The 22,355-nt window shown below is 58.1% G+C and overlaps 2 protein-coding genes across 2 annotated transcripts; one reads left to right on the forward strand and one right to left on the reverse strand.

Annotated features, from left to right (window-relative positions):
- Nucleotides 1–207: 207 nt before the first annotated feature.
- Nucleotides 208–896, forward strand: PERCC1 (proline and glutamate rich with coiled coil 1). The gene is given in 2 exon segments (XM_036392111.1): nucleotides 208–336; nucleotides 339–896. Coding segments are annotated over 2 exon segments (687 nt in total).
- Nucleotides 897–1,571: 675 nt separating this feature from the next.
- Nucleotides 1,572–22,093, reverse strand: CLCN7 (chloride voltage-gated channel 7). The gene is made up of 25 exons (XM_036392701.1): nucleotides 21,919–22,093; nucleotides 14,931–15,002; nucleotides 14,292–14,363; nucleotides 13,995–14,060; nucleotides 13,253–13,385; nucleotides 12,769–12,878; nucleotides 12,031–12,111; nucleotides 11,435–11,497; nucleotides 10,689–10,772; nucleotides 10,472–10,565; nucleotides 9,505–9,569; nucleotides 8,973–9,089; nucleotides 8,607–8,661; nucleotides 8,056–8,116; nucleotides 7,465–7,603; nucleotides 7,131–7,224; nucleotides 5,731–5,900; nucleotides 5,369–5,420; nucleotides 4,517–4,644; nucleotides 4,289–4,374; nucleotides 3,690–3,822; nucleotides 3,538–3,597; nucleotides 3,025–3,201; nucleotides 2,843–2,923; nucleotides 1,572–2,712 (listed from the first exon to the last, which is right to left on the reverse strand). The coding sequence occupies exons 1-25, from the start codon at nucleotides 22,045–22,047 to the stop codon at nucleotides 2,626–2,628; spliced, it is 2,409 nt and encodes an 802-aa protein (XP_036248594.1). The 5' UTR covers nucleotides 22,048–22,093; the 3' UTR covers nucleotides 1,572–2,625.
- Nucleotides 22,094–22,355: the final 262 nt, after the last annotated feature.

The following is a 22,355-nucleotide window of genomic DNA, read 5'->3' on the forward strand; positions in this document are numbered from 1 at the left end:
GGGCTGCTGGGCTCCCAGGGCTGCTGGGCCAGGGCTGGTGCCAGGCTGTGTCACCCTGACCCCGCTGTCCCTGTGGCCCCACCTTGGCCATAGTGTGGCACAGCACGGTCCCCTGGGCGGTGTGTCAGGGCTGGTGCCAGGCTGTGTCACCCTGACCCCGCTGTCCCTGCCGCAGGGTGACTCCCAGGGGTGCCTCCGAGCGCTGGCATGGCCGCGGGTGTCATCCAGCCCCTGGCCGAGCTGCGGCTGCCCTCGCCCTTCCCGCACGGCCTCCTGCTGCCCACGCACCCTGAGCCCGACTTCCCCGACCTCTCCGAGGAGGAGGAGGAGGAAGAAGAGAGGAGGAAGAAGAAGAGGAGGAGGACGTGGAAGCGGTGGAGGAGAGCGTGCGGCCGGAGCTGGCCGGTGTCTCCAGCACTGCCGAGACCACTCTGCGTCTCCTCAAGTTTTCGGAGCTCATCAGCTGCGACATCCAGCGCTACTTCGGGCGGCGGGGCCGGGAGGAGGCGGCCGGGAGCCGCCCGGTGCCCGGGGACTGCGGCTCGGCCCCGAGCGCCCCGGCCGTGCCCGAGGCCCCGCGGAGCAGCGCGGGGGCCGCGCACAGGCTGGGCCCGCTGGCCGAGCTCTTCGAGTACGGCGTGCACCGCTGCCTGCCCGGCGGCAAGAGCCAGCGGCTGGAGAGGAAGTACGGCCACATCACCCCCATGCACCGCAGGAAGCTGCCGCCCTCCTTCTGGAAAGAGCCGGGCCCCGCCGGGCTGCTCCACACCGGCACCCCCGACTTCAGCGACCTCCTGGCCACCTGGACAGTGGAGCCAGGGCCGGAGCTGCCGGGCGCTGGGCGGGAGCTGCTGGGCCGCCCGGGGCTGGAGGCAGAGCCCTTTGCGGGGCTGTGACCCCAGCGTGGCCCCGGTGCCGCCACGTGCCACCCGGTTAATGATAAACCCGGTGGCCCCAGTACCAGCACCGGGGCACTCGGAGCGGCCGGCTCGAAGCCGGTGATGGGACGAGTGAATAAATGACTCCCGCCAGGCAGCAGCGTGTGCGGTGTCCTTTGCCACCCGCCACTGTGCGTCCCTGCTGGCAGAGACAAAGGGCCACCACGGCTTGGCAGCAGCGGGAGGAGCAGGGCAGCGCGGAGCCGGCGGGAGCCAGCAGCCCGTGTTTACTCTGGGCCCAAGGCGGTGGATCCCATCCCTTATCTCGGCCGCGCCAGGGCAAAGGGCGAGCGGGGCCTCATAAAGCACCCGGCAGTCAGCACACGGGGGACCCAGCGCTGCCCTGGGGACCCAGCGCTGCCCTGGGGAGCCGCTGTGCCCTACAGCGCCCCTGCCCCAGAGCAGGGCTGGCTCTTCTTCCCCATGGCCTGGTTGTTACCAGGGCCCAGCTGAGGCATCCTCTGCTTTGTATTGATGTTGAAAGGGAAAAGAAGCTGTGAAGGGGCAGCCAGCCCCTGCCTTGAGCCCAGGATGCAGCCACCCCCACCCCCCAGCCTGTGCCCTCCCAGCAGCAGGAGTGGGGACAGGGCTCGGTTCAGCCCTAAGGGAAGCAAGAGACAGGCAGCACCACACTAAAAGTACAAACAGACTTTATTTCAGCACAGATCCTGCAGTCAAAAGCCTCTCCAGGCACCAGGTGAGGAAGGGGCAGTCCCAGGGCAGGGGGCAGGGCAATGCTAAGGAGAGGAGCAAGGATGGGGGAAGACAGGAAAAGTGAGGTGCCAGGGCTGGCTTTGCTCCCACCCCCGGCCAAATCCAGGACTGGTGGTGAGTTTGGGGTGCCTGGAAGGGCCCAGGCTGCTGGAAGGGGCCAGAACATACCCCAGGAGTGACTCTGGCTCCCGGTGTGGGAGCAGCAGTGGTGGGAGGACTGCAGGAGTGGCAGAAGGGCACAGGCTGCAGGACCAACATCTCCCCAGTGCAGGCAGCTCTCCCCTCCCCATCCCTGCCCCAAATCCCAGGGGTGTCTCCCCACACATGGGTTGGGGTCAGAGTGCCTGAGGGAGCCAAGAAAGAGCCAGAGGCAGCAGCTGCAGAACCAGGGGAGCCCTTTTATTGCACAGCCAAGCAGGGCACGTCCCCCTCTCAGTGCCAAGGAGCAGGGAGGTAACCCCAGAGCTCAGCCCAACCCAGCAAGCAGGACCACAGGGCAGCAGGGAATGGGGGCCTGGGGGCAGGAAGGAGCCCCAAGGTGTCCCCTCTGCTCCTCTCACAGGCCCTGCAGCCGAAGCTTGGGCAGGGACAAGTCCCAGACAGCCCAGACTGGGTGGATGAGGCAACAGAGGCCACGTGCGGTGTCAGAGAACCGTGCCCAGCTCAGTTGGGCAGCCCTGCTCCCCATGGAACACTCCAGCCTTCACCCAACCATCAAGGAGAGCCTATTCCAGGAGCTAACAGAGCCAAGGGTGAATTTTGATCCCTCAGGGAAGCAGAGGAAGGGGTGACAAGAGGAGGCAGTAGACGTGGGAAGGCAGCAGCAGGCAGGAGGGCCAGGGCAGCATGGCCATGGCAGTGCTCCAGGCACTGTGACACCTGCAGGGACTGGCCCAGTCCTCTCCCCACCTCCTGCAAAAGGGGGACCCCAGCTCCCAGGGGCTGGGGCACATCTCTGCTGGGCCACGCTGCCTCACGTCTGTGCCAGAGAGAGCTCCTCCAGGCCCTCCTTCCCCAGCCGGTACCTGGCGAGGTCCTTGCGGGTCACCATTCCCACCACCTGCCAGAACAGGGACAGGGTCAGCCTGATGTGGACAGGGAGCTCACAGGCTCACACAGAGCCTGGGGACAGCGTGTGCCTGTCCCCTGGAGGAGCCCAGGCTGCTGGGACACAGCGAGCAGGGACTCACCTCGTTGCGATTGTCCACGACCACCAAGTGCCGCAGGCCCAGCGCTCGGAAGAGCTTGAACACCCGGGGCAGGGACGCCTCCTGCAAGGCAGAACGGGCTGGGGGGGCTGCAGCACCCCCAGGCAGCCCCCACTGGCCACCCTGACCCCTGGGGGGCTGTCACAGGGGTCCCTGGGCGTTACCTGGGGCACGGTGTAGGGCGAGGGGTTCATGAACTCGCTGAGGTCAATCATGCACTCGCGCTCGTCCTGGGAGACGTGGATGGACTGGATGGGGGGGAAGCGGGGGTAGGCGTCCCGGAAATCCTTCAGCTTCAGCCGCCGCTGCACCAGGCTCAGGTTGGCCCTTTCCACAAAAACCTGGGCAGGAAAGAGAGGGCTGGGGACTGTCCCACGGAGCTCACAGGCACCAAGACAATGCACAGGGCCAGGGAGGGAAAAGGGCAGAAGGGTGGGACAGATGGACCATCTGCAGAAGCACTGGCCAGTTTCCCACTCACTCAGTTTGTGAGCCCAGAAGGGTGCAGGATGGTGTGGGGTAACCCCACCACCGAATGGCAGCACCCACCATCCCCCCGGGTGAGCTGAGGGAGATGACAGGCACCCTCTGCCAGCTGAGCAAGGCAGGCAGCAAGGGGCCTGAGACAGGATTTGGACAGCAGACACGGCCCAGAGTCTCCAGGCAGCATCACCCACCTTGTGCTTCAGCAGGACGATGAGCTGGGAACGCAGGATCAGACCCCGCAGCCCGGCAACCTGCAACAGGCACCGTGTGTGAGGGTCCCCACTGCAGCCAGCCCTCGGGGGCCACCCCAGCTGCAGCCCCTCCCCAGGGACACCCAGCCTGCCTGTGTGGTGTCAGGGTTGCTCTCCACCACGGGGAAGCCGTTGTGGTTGGAGGAGGTGTCACTGAGGATGTCCACGACCGTGCCCACGCGCTCGATCCTCCGCAGGCAGGTGACAGGAGTGCTCATCACCTCCCTGCAGGGAAAGCTCTGGGTGAGCTCAAGGCAGCACACGCTGAATCCTGCAATCACACACTGGCTTGCTGGGAAGGGACCTATAAGCTCCTCTCATTCCAAACCCTTTCCATGGGCAGGGGCACTTTCTACTGTCCCAGGTGGCTCCAAGCACCATCCAACCTGGCCTTGGACAATTCCAGGGACCCAGGGGCAGCCACAGCTGCTCTGGGCAACCTGTGCCAGGGCCTCAGCACCCTCACACCCTAAATATCCCCCCTAACACACATTAACTCCTCAGTGCTGCTGCCTCCTCTGTCCCCAAAAGCTGCCAGGAGAGAGGAAGGAACACACTGCAGATCACATCCCTGCAGGGGAAGAAGCTGACTGGCTACCAGGGGACAGCAGGTTCCTGCAACCTCCACTCCCTGCTCAGGCCAACATTGGGCTCCAAAGGCTGCTGCCACAGCCATGCCCAGCCCACCTACCTGGCTGTGAGGGAGTGGGATGTCACTGGGGCCTCCCAGTGCAGGAAGGGGACACTTTGCAGCTGGATGTGCATGTCATACAGCCCCTGCAACAAGAGCCAAGCCATCAGGAGAAGCCTGGTGAGGTGGCAAAGGCCACAGCCAGGCAGCAGCTCATCCCTTAGAGCGAGCACATGCCTGTCCTGGCCCCCATGGCCCCCCAGCCCTGGGGAGCACAGCAGCCCTCACCTCCACAAAGTAGTCTCCCACAATCTTTGCCGTCATCAGCACCAGCATGATGGGGAAGCCATAGGTGACGTTGCCTGTTGCCTCCATCATGATGACAGTGAGACTCAGGGTCATCCGCACGATCCCGCCTGCCAGAGGCACCCAGGGGGTTTAGAAGGGCAAGGAAACACAGAGTGAGGGCATCACAGAGCACCTGAGGGCCCTGAATCTCCCAGTGACCCCCAAGTGACCCACACAGAGTGAGGGCTGTAGCCATGATATTTTCTGAAAAATCCTTTCTTTAGAAGGATTTTTCAGAAATCCTTTCTTGAGAAGCTGAGAGGCTTCAGGAACAAAATGTAAACAATGGTTATCTGCTGCTGTGGAATGGAACAAGTGGATTTGTGATTAGTCTCATGTAGTTGTTTCTAATTAATGGCCAATCACAGTCAGCTAGCTCGGATTCTTTGTCTGAGACACAAGCTTTTGTTATTATTCTTTCTTTTTCTATTCTTAGCTAGCTTTCTGATGAAATATTTTCTTTTATCTTTTTAGTATAGTTTTAATATAATACATATCATAAAATAATAAATCAGCCTTCTGAAACATGGAGTCAGATCCTCATCTCTTCCCTCATCCTAAGACCCCTGTGAACACGTCACAGAGGGCATCACAGAGCACCTGAGGGCCCTGAATCTCCCAGTGATCCAGGACTGCCCCTCCAGGGGTGAGCCCAGCCCTCACTGTGCCTGGCAGGGTGATGAGGAAGCTGACAGCCAGGCTTCAGCTGGGAAGGAAGCTGTCAGGGAAGCAGGGAGTGCTTGTTCCCATGACATCTTTCCCCCAACCAACACTGTGCCATGGGGAACTCACCCAGCTGTGCAGCAGCTCCCATCAGGGCGTATTTCCCAGGATCAGCCCAGATCTGAGCACAGGAAAGAAAAGGAGCCAAGTCACCTGCTGGCTCCAGGGCATTCAGAGATAGTCAGCAGAGTCCTGGTCCCCAAACCCCCTCCAAAGCGGGGAGAGCTGCCTGAGGCTGCCTGAACAACCCAGCTGCTGGCAGGGCTCCACTGGGAGGTGGAGAGGTCCAGACCCAGCTCATGAAGACATCAAGCAAGGAGCCAGCCCAGTTCAGAGCTTTCAGCCAGCTCCAGGCACGCTGTCTGAGCATGCCACCAGCCCAGCAGCGAGGGAGGAGGGCAGGGTGCCAGGGCTGCCCAGGCAGGACTCACCGAGCCCTTGGTCAGGTAGGACAGGGAGATGCCAAAGAGCCTCCCCCAGGCTGCCCCAATCAGCAGGGAGGGGATGAAGACCCCTGCAGACACTGTCAGGCCATAGGTCCAGCAGGCCAGGAAGAAATACATCAGTGTGAACATGCCCAGTGTCATGGGGTTGTAGGAACCTGGGGTGGGGACAGAACAGAGTCAGTGCTGGTCCCACAGCCCAGGGGACACCGTGATGGGCTGTGGCCACAGATCAGGCAGCAGCAGCCCCACAATTCACTCCCAGCAGAGAGAGCCTCTCTTCTTGGGCAGCACCTCCTGCCCTGGCAGCACAGGTACAGCCTTTCAAACTGGCTGTTCAGGTTATTTCTGCCCCCTCCAGCACCCCCCACCCAGCCAGGGCCATCCCAAGCCCTCACATCCCATTCCCCCATTTCATGACTCGTCCCCTCCCAGCCCTGTGGTTCCCGGACTCCCATGATGAATTTCAAAGCCCCAAGGGAGGGACAGCCAGGGCTGAAGGACAAGGTTGGGAGGACAGAATCCCACTGCCAGCTTTGGGATTAACTGAGCAGGGCATGTCCTGCAAAGTCCCTCCCATCTTGCAGCTCCCACAGCAGCTCCAGCCAGTGCCACGCTGTCCCACAGCACAGGCTGTGCCACCCCAGTGAGACCCTGCTGACCCCACAACCCTGCTAAGTGCTATTTTGGGATTGCTGAGCAGCTCAATCTGGTTTAAACAAGTACTTTGCAACCCCTCCTTCAGACAGAAGCCTTGAGCCAGGGAGGAGCCAGCACTGCAGGAGCAGCCCCAAGACACTGGATGGTCATCTTGGTCATCTCCTGGCTGCAGGTGGCCAAGCTGCACCCCCTGGGCTGAGGATCTCTGCTCCCCCACCCAATGTGCAGCTGGGCACAGAACTCAGATTCCACAGCAGGCAGAGGAGATGCTGGGGTTACACCAGGTCCAAGGAAAGTGGAGCTAGAACCTGGGAACCAAACTGCATTTCCCAAGCAAATCCAAAGCCCAAGATCCACCTCCACAACCTGCCCAGAGGGTAAAGTCATTATGGGGCAAGTGGCCCTACTAATTAAGAAAACATCCCAGTGACATTTCCAGAACAGACTTCAGACAGACAGCAAGGGTCAGACATGCTCTCACACAATTCAGAAGCAGCACAGCCTGCAAATGTGCACGACCAAAACCAGGTCCTTGGCCCCACAGCCCTTTGGCTGAGCTCCGAGGTGCCACCAGGCACAGCACCCATCCCTCCTCCTTCCACCACCCTAGCACAGTGTTTTGTGAAGGCCTCAGGGGCTGATCATGCTCTGCCTTGACCCAGCAGTGGCCAAGGCACACATGGACCCTCTCTGCTGACGTTCAAGGCCTCCCTGCTGGGTGCACTGACCTGGAGGGTCATGGAAGAGGTTGACAACGCTCTTCTCAGGTGTGTTGAAGAAGGCAGTGGCCATGGAGTTGTACTCTCCATCAGCACAGAAAAGCTGAAAAGGCAAGATAAGAAAGGGTTAGAAGTGGCAGGGAGGCTGGGGCACGTGTGCCAGCGAGGAGGCAGCTCTGGGCAGGGAGGACACCTACAGCATCCTTGGGTCTCCAGCTCTGCCTGCACTGGAGGGCATCAACTGCGAGGCGCAGTGTCCCAAATCCAGCAGGGCCTTGTCTCCCTGCTGAGCCCCCAGGCTCAGGGTGCCCCCACCCTGAATGCATTCTACATCATGTCCTACCTGCAGGGGATATGCCACAGAGCTCCCCTGGATGGGCTGGCAATCTCTGGAGCAGTAAATCATGACAAAGCCCACAGTCGCTGTCACTGCTGCCACCAGCATGGCCTCTACCACCTGCAGGCAGGGCCTGTGGATGTACCTGTGAACACAGGAGTGACAGTGGCACCCAGGGGTGTGGGCAGCACCAGCACAGCCTGGCTGGGCATGTCACATCAGGCACATGACAGTCTGGCTGCCTCTGCTCCCTGCCCAGACCCTGCCACGCTGTCCTGCTGCTTGAAAATGGCTGGGTCAGACTGGTCTCAGAAGGCTTTAGCAGCTCTCTCCCTTTTCTTAGTCCTTTCAGAGCACATGACAGTCAGGTCTGCAGTGTCTGCACCTCTCTGGGCCCTCCAGTCACTGGAGGGAAATATTTGGCAGGGTCAGAGCAGTGCAGGTCACAGCCACAGGCAGTGAGAGGCACGTGGCACCTTTCAGGAACTGTTGTTGCTCACATTAAATGAGAGATTACAGCCTTGCTTCATGTGGGAATGCCACTTTGAGGGAATGCAGAACCCACATCAATCCCCTTCATTACCTGTGGGCTCTTACCTGATCCGGAACATTGTCAGCCAGTAATTGAGGGCATTGAACAGGGCCCCGAGGATCCCACCTGCAAATGGCAGAGAAGAAAAGCTCAGCATACAGGGCCCAGGCTGCCCACCACACAGGGAACCTCTGAAGATCATCCACAACCCATCCAGAGTGACCAGCAGCACATGTGAGTGCTGTCCCTGCAGGACCTGTCACCAAGAGGAGCCTGGCACCAGCACAGGGGCCAATGTCACAGTGCTGGCACCAGGCAGGCAGAGGACAGGCCAAATCCATGGGGATAAGGGCAGCTCACATGGCAGCAAGGGGCTGCCCAGGACTGCAACACACTGACCCTGCTCAACATGGGTTAAAGGGGCTTGACTTGCTCCTAGGGCTGGGCCAGGATCCAGCTCTCATCCCTGCATAAGCCCCACAAGCAGCCTCTGTTCCAGAATTTAATGGATTCCCCATTTTCCCCAGGAAACTGGACACTAAAGCTCTTTAGACCCAGACAGAGAACAGAGGAAATTATTCAGACAAATCAAATGGAAAGAGCAGCATTCTCTTACCAACCACTCCCATAAAGATGAAGATAGGAATTTCCTGGATTGTGTATCCCATTTTCTGCAAGCAAGAAAGAAGTGGGTTTCACATCTCCTGGCCCATCTGCAGTCCCACAGTCAGTGACTGACTGCTGGGACAGCACAACTCTGCCCCAGAGCTGCCCCAAAGTGTCCCCTGAACATCCCACAGCCTCCAGAAATTCCTTCTGCTGAGGCTGGTGGAGCTGAGATCTGGCCAGACCCCATTGGCTGCTAAGGCAGAGCCTGCTTCAGCCCCTGGGTGAGATTATAGACAAATTGATATCCCCAAAGCTGCTGAGGGCTGTGTCCAACCCCTCCCCAGAGCCCTGCATGGGGAATACCTGTGCCTACCTCACTGTCAAATCTGCCAAAGTTGATGAGCCCAGGGCTGGAGAGATCCCAGGCATTGCCGTGGTAAACGCTCAGGACAGAGTTTAGAGTGAAGGTGGAGATCATGGAGGCAAAGAACTGGAAGGAGATGCAGCCCAGAGTCACTGCCAAGTTCCCCCAGCCCCAATTCCTCACCACATGCTCCATACACTGCCCCAAACAACCCCCAAGGCCCTTGGGCAGGGCTTGGTGCCCACGGTGTGCTGGGGACAGGAGGTCACATTCCCCATAGTGGCTCTCTGGGCAGCTCACACTGACCAGAGTCTGGCTTCTCCTTTTGCCTCTCTGTTGCCCTGGGGCACAGCCCAAGGCAGCTCCCTTGCAAAGGAGCTCAGCCAGGCCCAAATCCAGCCCCTGAGGAGAGGGCACAGGAGGGGAGCTGGGATGCTGCTCCTGGAGCAGGGGTGTCAGGAGGCCTGGGGCTGCAGGGCACCCAGAAAAGGCAACGCCTCACACCAGACCCAGCAGCTCTCCACTGTTTTCCAGCACTTACAATTCTCCATGTCAGGAACTGGTTCCAGAAGGAAGCCCCTTCCTCCAAGCTGAACAGGACACCCCCTGCAAACACAAGATACAACATCTACACAAGGGGCACGTGCCACAGCCCCTTGGCTCCAGCACCAGCCAAGCACCCAGGCCATGTGTCCACACTGCCCAGACCCTGTCACAGGCAGGCTCACCAAGCCATCACTGAGGCACTGACCACAGCAAAGCCCCCCACGGCCATTCTCCACCCCAGGGAGGCAACATTTGGGATCTGGGCAGGGCCAACACCTGCACAGCCTGGCAGGAAAACTTGGAAGGCCCCTGCAGTGCCCCATGCAGATCCCAACAGCTGCCTCCAAGCAGGTGGGAACAACCTCCTGAGGAAATCCATGTCCAGGCACTGCTCAGTGCCAGAAAGCATCAACTCAAATTGAAATTGAACAGACTCAGGACAATGTCATCAGTGAAGTTCAAAATACTAGACTAGAAATTTCAACATCAAAAATACAAGCAATCTCACCCTAGAAATATCTAAAATAGAAGATGACAGAACAAAAAATCAAACCACAAAATATACAGCTGCAAAGCAAAGTCAACACCTTACAAAATTACAGCAGCTTTTAAAAGATATCATTTAAGTTCAATCTGTTTTAAGAATTACAAATTATAAACTTACTCCACTTTTGAACATACCTAAGAGAAGACTATAACATCAAATCTTCAAGAACTTTGACCTTTAAAACTCAAAAAACCTTAAAAAAATCACTGAAACTCTTCAAAAAAACCCCAAACACATCGCTGTACTCCAAAAAAACCCTTTTCCCTCACAGTGTTAAAAAAAATACACCTTTACAATCTCATATTTCAGCAAGACTCTTCTGTAAAAAAACCCTTTGTTGATATAAAATAAAAATAATATAAAAATAAAAAGAATATTAAAAAATCCCTTGTAAATAATAAAATAAGACACACACCCACGGGGGCACCGAAGGCGGCCGAGACGCCAGCGGCAGCTCCAGCTGACACAAAATCCCTCTTCTCTGTGTCCCTGCGGAAGTACTCGAAGATCTGAAACAGGACAGAGGGCACCTTCAGGGCTGAGCCAGGGTATGACAGGGATGATGCCAAGCCACCAGTGGGAGCAGCACAGAGGGGCACCTGCAGCACAGCCCCTGGGAGCTCCACACCAACCTTGAAGTCTCGCTTTAAGGACGTGGATCTTCCCTGGGAGATGCCAGCAGCAATCACGGATCCAGAGTGAATCATGGGTCCTTCCTAAGGGCCAGAGAGCACAGTCAGACTGGGGAAGGAAGAACAGGCATTGCTGGATGCTGCTCACCAGCTTGCAGTCCTGAAGCTGGATTGGGAGCATTTCTCTCAGGGAAATACAGACCTTGAGATTTTCCCCCTTCCCATCCTGGAGGTGTTCAAGACAGGTTGGACAGAACTCTGAGCAACCTGGTCTGGTGAAAGGTGTTTCTGCCCATGGCAGGGGTTTGGAATGAGATGATCTTTAGGATCTCTTCCAACCCAAACCATTCCATGGTTTTATGAAATCCTTATCCTAGCATCTGCCTCCCTTACCCACCTCCTGTGGAAACAAGTGTTTCCCTTGCCTGCCTTCAATCCCAGCCTGCCAGAAAGGTCCCAATGGGGCACCCAACTCTCCCCCATCTACTCTTTGCAGGGACAGCCACTGATGGACAGGGGCTGCTGCTCTCTGCCCTCAGCCAAGCCACACACAGGCTGGCACGGTGGCACCACATGCCATAGGGGCTCCCCAAGCCTGGCAGTGCCAGTCACCTTGGCCAGGGAATAACACTGGAAGTCACCACAGGGCCCCCAGCACCCCGTCCCCAGCACAGGACCGGTGTCAGGCTGTGACACAAGTGCCAGCAGCAGGGACCAACAGATCAGCAGCACTTTGTGCACATCACCTTCCCAACAGCCAGGCCGCCGACCACCGAGAGGATGACCCCGCAGACTTTGATCACCAGGGTCTGCACAACAGAGAAGGACACAGCATGTCACAGGGGTGGCAGAGGAACAGAGAAGGACACAGCATGTCACAGGGGTGGCAGAGGAACAGAGAAGGACACAGCATGTCACAGGGGTGCCACACAACAGAGAAGGACACAGCATGTCACAGGGGTGCCACACAACAGAGAAGGACACAGCATGTCACAGGGGTGGCAGAGGAACAGGGCCATGGCAGCCACAGGGGACACAGACCCAGCGGGCCCCAGGCATGGGAGGAGCCAATGAGCCCAGGGAATTTGTGATTCTCATCCCCCCCACTGTGGCAAACAGGGTTGGTCAATTTTCTTCTTGGCCAGACAAAAGTCTACCCAAAGCTGCTCTTCCCAGTGCCAGCTGCTGGTGCCAGGGCAGGAGATTTAAACTCTGGACACTGGGGAGGAACAGCTGTGGAGCTGGGAGTTCCTGCCAGCTCCTGCTGTGCCACAGGGTGGGCAGGGACCACTCCAGGACCACACAGTGTGCCCAGGCCATCCCAACACCTCCTGCTTCCTACCTTGAGCCGGACAACATGTGGAATCTTCACGCCATTGAGGTAACATTTGATCTGGGGAATGCCACTGCCAGCTGCCACGGGCTGCAGGGAGCAGGGAGAGCTGTCACACACAGGATGGGGACACAGCAGCCACCTTACCCCTGTCACACAGCACACCCTCAGGGTGGCTCTGAAATGAGGCCAAAGCTTATCAACAGGCTCTGGAGATGGGCTTGAGGGAGACACCCACTCCCTAAGGGCAAATGTGCCAAGGAAAAGGAGCTGGATGGGTTCCTGGGGACACTGAGGTGTTCCCCACCCAGTCACAGCTACAGAAAGGTCACACTTGGTGGCCAGGGAGAACAAAGGCAAAGCCACAAGGAAGGCAGTGTGGATTAGAGTGATCAACAGGGAGTCCCAGACCCTGGCTTGTCCTCCAGAGGCACCCAGCCAGACTGGTCAGTGCTGGTGCTCGGGTACACCCAACACAGAGAGGCTGAGCTAGGGCCAAGGCTTGGGAGAGCTGCACCCCCGCCCAAGGCTGGAGCACAGCCTCTGTCCCAGGCTGCCAGCACATCCCAGCAGCCTGCCAGCCCCACAGACCCCCCAGCACAGCTGGAGCCAACACCGAGGAGCTGGGGCTACCAGGCAGCCAGACTGGCAGAAACACATTCACTGGTCACACAATTTCACATTTTTTGTGGAAACATGACCCTGCTTTGCCCATGTAAAGAACCCAGAGCAGTTCCAGACTCTTACCTCTATGAAGGCAACGATCAGAGAGCCCACCATCACCACACTGGCATTCAGGGTGGCCCAGAGTAACAGGGAGAAAGAGAGGCCTCCTTTGGCTGTGAACTTGTCAATGTCTGGGGCAGCAGCTCAAGGAAAATCCAGTATTGCTTGGGTACCACCCCTCCCACCACAACACCTCACAGAATCACAGGGTGCTTTGGGCTGGGTGCCACCTTAAAAACCATCCAGCTCCACCCCCCTGCCATGGGCAGGGATGCCATTCACTAGACCATGTTGCTCCAAGCCCCTGTCACTTGGAGGACCCAGAGCAGCTGAAATGAGCCTCCTCTGTCACAGCAGTGCCCAGGCACAGCTCAGCCCTGCAGAGCAGCAGAGTCTGTGCCACCAAACTGGAGCGAGGGAGCGCTGCCCTCTGCCCCCAGGACCCCTGTGTCACAGCTCCCAGGAGATGCCAGAGGTCCCAGCTGGCCATGCTCTGTGAGGATACTGTCCTTCACCACCCGGTACTTGAGGCCAGCCAGGTTCTCCACCACGATGTCGATGAAGCAGGCGACGAGGCCGGTGAGGATGCCGATCATGGCGCAGATCACCCAGCGCTTGATCTCCACCGTGCGGAAAGCCTGAGGGGCAGGAGCCCTCACAGCCTGCTGCCAGCCAGCCTGGCACCCAGGGCACCCCAGCACACCTGCCACCTTCCCCAGCACGCTCCCAAGCCTGGGAAGCTCTGAGGAGAGCCAGGGAGCACCAATGCTGGCTGACCCAGCGAAGCCTGGACACAATTTACTCATTTTAAGCAGTGCTCTTGTTCCTCTGTGGGATCCCTAAGGTGCTTTTCCAGCTTGACTGCCTCCGTTAGGCCCATCCTCCTGGGGTTCCTGCTGTGGCACTGATTCCCAAAGCCCCCAGGGCAGATGTTTCACATGATTCCAGAAGTTCCTCTGCTCAGGGACCTGCCCCATGCCACCAGGCAATGCCACCATGTACACCCAGATTAGCTCCCATTCCAACCCCCTCATGCTGGTCCTTGATCCTGGGGTTTCACAGCTTGTCACCAGCTGGTCAGTGCCCATAAACCCATCCAGTGCCCATAAACCCATCCCAGCTAGCCTACCTAGGCTTTAAGCACAACCTCCTCTGGCCCAGAGAAGCCCCCAGCAGCCAGGCAGGGGGAACAGCTTCCCTTGTCCACCCCAGCTGAGATGATCTGTGGGCAGCCCAGCAAGACTCACCGCATGGTTTATCCTCCTCTCCTCCTCCAGGAATAGCTGGTTTTCACTGTTGTCATAGTCCAAGCTCTAGTTTGGGAAGGGGAGATGCTGTTACTGTCTAAGACCAGGTGAAGAGACCCCCATGTTGAGGAGTGCTGCCCTCTGCCCCTCACCCTGCTCTTGTTATCATTTTCCTTCCACCATTCCACTCCTTCTGCACTGAAACCACCCTCATGGGGCAGCTGTGAGCCCTGGCCCTCACAACTCACCTGCTGCACCCCAGAGGGCAGACAGAAGATGTGGCAGATGGGCACCTACCTCATACTTGAGTGACAGCAGCTTCTCATTGTGGGGGATCTCGTTGGGACGCTGCCGAGGGACCTCTGTCTCCTGTGGGATGTGATGCACAGCTCAGGATGGTCAGGTCAGAGTCCAGCCCTCCCATCCACATGCAACTGTTGGTTTAACTCCTTCTGATGCTCAGAGATGCACAGAGGAGTGCAGGTGCAAGCTTCCTGGCAGGCAGGGATGTGGGATGCTTTTCCACCACTTGGTGGATGTGTGGGATTTAAGGCAGCTGGACCAGGGGTGCACCCTCACCAAGCACCTATTGCCACACTGACTGGCACTGAACACAAGCAACTCCATGCCCTGGTGGAGGGCAACCTTTCACCTCAGCAGGAAATTCCTTAGGCCAAAAGCAAGGAGCTATTTCAAGCAAACCCATGTTTTTGGGCAGAAACCAAATTCTGTTTCCCAAACGCCTTTGACCGTTCCCAGCTCCGAATTAGGGCATTTCCTGAGGATCCCAGAGGGGCCCCTGGGCCAGAATCAGCTGAGGTCACCCAGCCCAGGAAGACCTGAACAAGCTGAATGTGAAGGAGGGAACAGCAGCAGCTGTTACTGGAGGAAGGGAAGGGGTCCCAGTAACAGGGGGCCCCTCTCTGTGCCACTCACCAGCTCATGGGTGTCCTCATTGAGGTCCACATTGCTCAGCTGCCCGATGCGCAGGAAGGAGGAAGGAGTGAACTGAGGAGAGAAGGGGAAACGAGGTCAACTCCTGAAAGCTCTTCAAATCTCTCAGGAGGATGGAGCAGGGCTGCAAGATGCTCGTGCTCTGCCTCCCTCACTGAGCTCTGCCTGCCCCCCAAAACGCAGCACCCTGCACTCAGAGGACACACCAAGGAGGTGGCATCCAACACCCTGGAGGGAACCAGAGGCAGCAGCAGCCTGCCAGGGTTTGGGTGAGCTGCTCCAACCTGTCAGGAGGCAGAGCCAGCTCACCTGGGGAGGTGCCAGCAGCAGTGGCTCACTGGGGACTGGCCACCACCAGCCCCTGGCACAGAGCACCGTGCTGACAATCCTGTGCTGAGCAGCACGTTCCACACTGCCCTGGGGCTGGGGAGGGACAGAGCCCCTGCACAACCTGTCACCTGCACAGCCACAAGCTCACCACGACGTGCCCTCAGCTGCCAGGCCCAGCCAGCAGCAAGGGACAGCTGAGGACACGTCTGGCTCTGCCATCTGCTCCACAGCAGCGGTGACCAGCCAGGAGAGGAGCACATCACGTCAGCTTGTCAGTTTGTCACCCCCTGAGCAGCTGGGACCAGAGTGACAGCCAGGCTGGCTGCCAGCCAGGAGACACAGCAGGAAGTGGGCACACTGCTCCTGCACAGCCCTGGGGACTCTGGTGTCTCTCTGAGCCAGCCCTGGTGTGATGCTGGGAAGCAGCAATTGCATCTCCCTCTGGAGAGCAGCTTCTCCTTTCACTGGTGATCACTCGGGGTTTTTACTGCCAGTGCAGTTGCACAGCACGGGAGTTTTTTGACTTTTTGGGCACCTCTGTCTCCTGGATGAGGCAAGCAGGGGCTTGGGCTGCAGCTGAGCAGTGCCACAGGGGGACCCAGCTGGAGCAGGCAGGCTGCTGTCACCCTTCCAGCCCCACAGGGATGCACAAGGATCTGAGCACTGTCCCCAAGAACAGCCCAAACACCATTCCTCAGCATTAAGATCTTCCCCTCCAGTGCCTCACGCCTCCCCAGCTGCCAGGTTAAAGAACTGGAGATAAAAGAGGGATGGTGAGAGCAAGAGCAGGGCTCTGGCCTGTTGGTGTCTCTCTGCTGGCAGGTCCCAGACCCAGCCCCTCGCTGCTTTAATCCCCACGATCCCGTCTGGAACGTGAGGCCAGAGCTGCTGGGAGCCCTGCACTCACTGCAGAGGAAGAATATCCCTTTGTGTTTGCAGTCTGACCTATTTTCCCTTTTTTCCCTCTGCTCCACATTCCCCTTCACTCCCTGACCTGCAGATGGGTTCTGCCCCAGCTTCTCAAGCCCTCTCTGGTGCCCTTTAGCCCCCAGCAGTTCCAGCCCCCAGTGCTCCATGCTGCCATTGCCACACACTGGTTTGGCAAAACCAGCCTGGGCTTTGCTTCTGGTCCCTCATAGCTCCACACTCCCAGTGGAAAGGATCCAGGTGGAGCCTTTTCCCAGCAATCAGAGCAGACCACAGTGCATTTCTAAGAGCTGGGAGGTGCTGTCACCTCCCTGAATTTAGGGTCATGAGCTGGATACAAGAACTGCCTGTTCCAGTGCCTGCCAGTGCCCAGCTGCTCTGGAGGCAGCTGAGGCTCCAGCCAGGCCCTCACCAGCCCAGGGAGAGAGAAGGACACATTGCAAAAGAACACACCTGCACTAGGACTGAGGAAGCACAAGGATTTAAGGCTCCTGTAGGTGCCACACATCCAGGCAAGATCAAGGAGATGGAAAATGTCACTCATGCCATGTCCCTTGTGTCCCTCAGGCAGGACCAGCCCTTCAGGGAAAATTCTCCTTCTCTTAGCAAGGGGGCCTGCAGACACACCAAATGTGGCTGAACCAGTGACATCCCACCCTGTTCCCTCCTTCCCTGTGCACAGAGCAGTCAGGGCACAGCAGCTCAACTCCCCATTGACTGAGCACCAGCAGGACACAAGGACAGATGCAGGGAAAGGAGGTGCAGTGGAACCTGAAGCTGAACTTAGACAAGCAGCACATTTTTAATATCCTCCCCCTGAGTCCTGGCACCCCTGTGGCATCTGCAAGCAGAGGCCTGGCTCCTGTCTCACCACCACAGGGATCACATGCCAGGAGGGCAGGAAAGAGCTACTTCCAGCAGCACCCAAGAAGGACAAGAGAAAAAGGAGAGATTCAGGCAGCCTGAGCCAAGAGAAAAGGTTATTTGTGCACAGCTCAAAGACTCACTGAGCAATGCCCTCCTTGGGATGTTTTCAAACTCAGCCAAGGCAGCTGCTGATCCTGGGGACGTGTGATGTTGGTGTGACTGTGCTGTGATTATCTGCACATAAAAGCATGCACTGCTGCCAAAGCCCAGAGGGCACAGAGGGGTTAACAGCTCTCCTGCCCCAGGAGAGGCTCTGGGACACTCTGAGCCTCACTCTGCCAGTGGCACACGAGCACCCAGCCCTCAGCCCATTTGGGTGGTAAAGGTAATTTCATCCTTTCATCCTGAGCTCTGCAAAGAGATGTCTGGAGCCTTGGTCTGAATTAAAATAAGTTATCATCAGTGTTAGTGGGCAGGAATGTTGGCAGGCAGGGCTGCTCCTCCAAGGGACCTCGCCAGGCTGCAGGGAAGGCCCTCAAATGCAAGAGAGGCAAATACAAAGCCCTGCACCTGGAATGGAGGAGTCCCAATGGTCAGGAAGTAGCTTAGTTGAGAAAGTCTTGCAGTGACCTGGTGGGTGAGGGAAGAGGTGTCAGACCTGGAGGGGAGGTGGCCAACCCCCTCCTGGGGGGTGCCAGAGCACTGCCAGAAGGTCTGGGGAAGGGATCCCACACCTCCCCCTGGCACCTGCAATAGCACACCTGGGACTTGGCATCCAGTTTGGGCTTCCTGGGACAGAAAAGGCACAGAAAGTGACCTCAGCAAGAGAGTTAGGGGCTGGAGAACATGGCAAGATACACAAGGAGAAGCTGGTGCTTCTCAGGGAGTTCTTCATGGCATCTCCAGACACCCAACAAGGGGTTACAGACAGGACAAAGCCAGACTTCCCTGAAGCTTTGCACTGATGGGACAAGGAGCAGTGGATAAACTGCAGTAAGAGAACTTCTGCTCAGATATCAGAGCCAAACGTTCACCCTGTGGCTGGTGACACACTGAACTTGGGACCAAACAGGGTGCAGAGTAGTTCCCAAAGCTCCTCTGGGTGTGTCCCTCAGGGATCTGCTCTGAGCAGGGGCTGGACTGGAGCTCGTGGCTGTGGCCCCCTCAGGGACTCCTGAGCTCCTCTTCCCCTTTGTCATGCTGGCACCCACTCTGAGACCAGCAAGAGCAAACTGAGGATCAACCTCAACATGAAAAAAATCTAGCAGAAGATCTCAACCACCACCTTCCAGTCATGCCCTGGATGCATGATCTCCATGACCCAGGCCAGGCTGGGGGTTCCCCAGGATCCAACCCCAGCTGTGTGCACAGTGACCAAGCCAGGCCCCCAAACATTGCTCTGGAGAGCCATCAACAGGGAGTGTCTGCCTCTGCTCCACAGCCCATTTCCACAGGGATGAGCCTGCAGGACAGGACCCAGCATGAGGAGAGGCCCCTGGACACTGTCCCTTGTCACCACCCTGTGCTCAGTAAGGAACTGGCAGCACGTGACTTTGCGTTATCGATGAGATAAAGCCCAGCACAGACCACAGAAGCTGTGGGAGGGAAGGAGGAGGATTTCCAGCCCCCAGGGCCCCTCTTGGCTTCAGAACACTCTGCCCCTCGTACCAGCCTGGGTGGAAGACTCCAGGCTGTGTCACTGGTGTGTCACCAGCACGAGGACCCTGTCACTGGCTCTGTCAGGGAACAGTGGAGATGAGCTGCAGGGCTTTTGAACCCCCCTCCTCTGACGCACAGCCACAGCTGGGACAGGCTTCAAACACACCCAGCATCATCCCCAAAATGCCTCACAGCAGGACAGAACAGGGCTCCTCACCTCCAGGCTCACAACAGGGGAGAAAACACCCAGACTCTCCCCAAGGTGTCACCACTCGGCTTTTGCTTCCAGGCTCCTGCTGCCACTGCCAGGGCACAGCTCCTGCTTGACCCTCACCTCCACCAGGATGGGAAATGCTGGCATTGCCCTGGCCTTTCCCCTGGCACAGGAGCACACAAGGATGAGGCACTGCCACAGCCCCCGATAGCTTGAGCAACCTGCAGAAAACTTCCTGAAGTTCCCGTGCTGGGGGAGGCTCCTGCCACCACCCCAGGGCAGTCACCTCCAGGCTCACAAGGGCAGGCACAAGCAGCCTCTCTGCCAGCAACCTGGGGTGTGCAATCTACAGCCCATCTGCCAGGAATCAGGGCTCACCCAGCACTCACACTTCCCTTTTTCTGCCTCCTCCCACCAAGATTTCTTGACTGGCCACTTTTGTGCACCTCGTTACTTGAGATGGAAGAAAATGAGACCAGCAACATCCAGAGATGCAGGATAAACACACAGGGGCTAAGAAGGACACCCTGCCCAGCAGCAGCCTGGTTTTCATGATGGTGAGCCCTTGCTGCAGGCACCCTTTGAAGCAGGAGCTTCAAACCAACCCCAAAGTCAAGGCACTTCAGCACAAATATCTTTGATGGTAGCGAAGGAGAAACGTTCCTTCACAAAAAATGGCTCATGATGGAAATTGGCTGCTCTTACTAACATTTTCCACCCACTTCCCAGCCTGAGAACCACCACACGTGGCTGAGGAGAGGGACAGCCCCCAGCAGGCACAGTGCTCAGAGACACAACTGCCTCTCACCCCTTGCTGTGCTCCAGGCATCAGAAAACCCTGTGAGAGGATGAAGGCTTGGCCAGCCCAGCTGGCCCCAAGCAGAGCAGACCTCAGGGACAGGCCCCTCACACCCCTCCACAGCCACAGGGGTGTTCATCCAGCCTCTCCTCACCTCCCACCCAGCAGAACTCCATCTCAGTCCCTCTCAGCTTGGAGCTGCAGCCCCGTGTTTCCTCTGGGCGCCTTAAGATCACTTTCATTTCCATTTAACAAGCACGTGACAAAGGGAACAAGTGATGTTAGGGGACGTTTTTATTTTATTACCACAACCCAGTTTTAAATCTCCCCTGAGCTAAGCAGCCCCAGCCTCTCTTTATCTCTCCCCCAAAGCTGTCCTGCCTTCCTGCTTCAATCCACACAACTGAAAGTCATCTGGGGCACAGGGAGAGGCACTGCCCAACACCAAAATACAGCCCCAGCCCTGCAGAGACACCCCAGCTGCCACTGCCAGGGGCACCTGTGCTCTGGAGCTCCAGCAAGGTGCTCCCTCTCCTCCTGGCCAAGGAAAATGCCACTAGTGCCATGTCACAGCTGACACCTGAGCTGCCTGCACTGTGACAATAAATGACATTGGCAGGGCTGGGTGTCCACCTCCAACTGCCCCTGCTGCAGCAGGCCTCAGGCACTTCTTCCAAACCACCAGGAAAAGCCTTCCCCAATGACCCCCAGCCATGAGATCTGGTTAATCCCTGCTCTAACACCCTCCAAACCCCCAGAACTCCCCATGTACTGTAAATATACGAGGTCCTGTTGCACTGCCAAGCAGGATTCCTTTTATTTTCACCCCAGAACAGCTGCCATGGCACAGCTGCCTCCTTGCAGCTGCCATTCCCTGCTCCCAGAGCACTCACAAGGCTCTCCCAGCCTAACGAGCCCTGCATTTCCCTCTAATTAGCCCGATGTTCTGACTTGCCCAGGAGCAGGGCAGCACAGAATCATGCTGGGCCAGACAACCCTGCTCACAGCTGCCACAGTCTGGCACTGCTCCTCCCTGTCTAAGCTCAGGCCTCCCAGAAAACTCTCCACAGGGAATTCTAGGATGCCACCTGGAAGCAATGCCTGTCCCACCTGGTGCTGGCACAAAGTGCTCCATGGTCCCACCCTGCCCTCCCATCCACAGCCCAGCCCAGCACCCTCAGCTTCACTCTGGAACAGCTGCTGAGTGCCTCAGTTTTCTTCGCTGAGCTGCAAGAGGGGGAGAGAACACCAGGCAGGTGGCCTGAGGGCACACTGGAGAGAAGTTCTCCTCACTTAATTACCCCAAATTAACTTGGAAGGAAAACTGGAAGGAGAACTTGGAAGGAACTGGCCTCCCTCTGTGACAGGCCCACCTCGGACCTGCTTTTTGCCAGAGTAGCTCCATCCATCCCACAGGACACCCTGCACCACTGCAGTGTTGGAGGCTCTCGTGTCTGAGCCCTACCTGGTGATCAGCAGCATGTCAGGCATCAGGCTCTCACAGAAAGACATTTTTAACAGAAATTCATTTAGCACAAATTAATTTTACATGGACAGATACAGACAGGACAAGGGGGAATGGCTTCAAATGAAACAAAAGAAGATTAGATTAGATATCAGTAGGAAATGGGGGTGGGCAGGCCCTGGCACAGGGTGCCCAGAGAAGCTGTGGCTGCCCCTGGATCCCTGGAAGTGTTCAAAGCCACACTGGATGGGGCTTGGAGCACCCTGGCCTAGTGGAAGGTGTCCCTGCCCATGGCAGAGGTAGAACAGGATGGGTTTTAAGACCTTTTCTAACCTAATCCACGCCGTGATTCCCTGAATGAGGAGCAGCCCCAGCGGGCAGGAGCAGGGCCCTGCTCAGTGTACGGTGCTGCTGCCAGGGACCGTCCCAGGGCGGGGGAGCAGCAGGGATGGAGCCGGCTGGGCACTGACTCAGCCCCAGCTCAGTTTTTCCCCCGTGAGTGCCCCGTGCCCCGGCCATGGCTCCCCCCGGCCCGGCCGGTTCTGCTTTCCCAGCCCGGAGCGACCCCGACCGCCCCCGCCCAGCCCCGGGGCAACGAACGCGGTTGAACACGACAGGGGAGGGGGCGCACACTCGGCCCACAGCCCCGGCCCGGCCCTCTCCGTGCTCCCTCCGGCGCGGAGCCCCCGCTCCCGGGGGCGGGACCCACCTGCCGGCCGCTGCCCGCCGCACCCGGGCCGCTACCGTTGAGCAGCGGGGTGGTTTCGCCAGCACGCCCGTCCTCGTCGTCGTCGCGGTCGCGGCCGGACCAGGACACCTTCTTAGCGACGTTGGCCATGCGGGGCGGGGGCGGCGGCGGCAGCGGCGGCTCCGCCGGGCCTGCCCCGCCGCGCGGTCATGTGACCGCCGCCATCACGTGCCCGTCGGGGCGGCCGGAGGCGCCCCGAGGCACCATGGGAGTTGTAGTTTCGAGGGGGAGGCCGCGCCCGGAGCCGCGGCGGGACGGGACGGAACGGAACGGGATAGGATAGGATTAGGACAGGACAGGACAGGATAGGATAGATGGATAGGATAGGATAGGATAGGATAGGATAGGATAGGATAGGATAGGATAGGATAGGATAGGATAGGATAGGATAGGATAGG

The sequence above is a fragment of the Molothrus ater genome, chromosome 16 (genome assembly GCF_012460135.2).
Source record: "Molothrus ater isolate BHLD 08-10-18 breed brown headed cowbird chromosome 16, BPBGC_Mater_1.1, whole genome shotgun sequence".
Taxonomy (NCBI): Eukaryota; Metazoa; Chordata; class Aves; order Passeriformes; family Icteridae; genus Molothrus; species Molothrus ater.

What these genes read in the sequence shown, in the direction of transcription:
- CLCN7 (XM_036392701.1), bottom strand. Translation starts at nt 22,047, where the DNA reads ATGGCCAACGTCGCTAAGAAGGTGTCCTGGTCCGGCCGCGACCGCGAC. An exon ending in AGTTCCTGACATGGAGAATT is followed by an intron (nt 9,090 to 9,504) that starts GTAAGTGCTGGA and finishes ATCTCCTTCCAG; the next exon opens with TTCTTTGCCTCCATGATCTC. An exon ending in TGGGAGACTACTTTGTGGAG is followed by an intron (nt 4,375 to 4,516) that starts GTGAGGGCTGCT and finishes CTCTTGTTGCAG; the next exon opens with GGGCTGTATGACATGCACAT.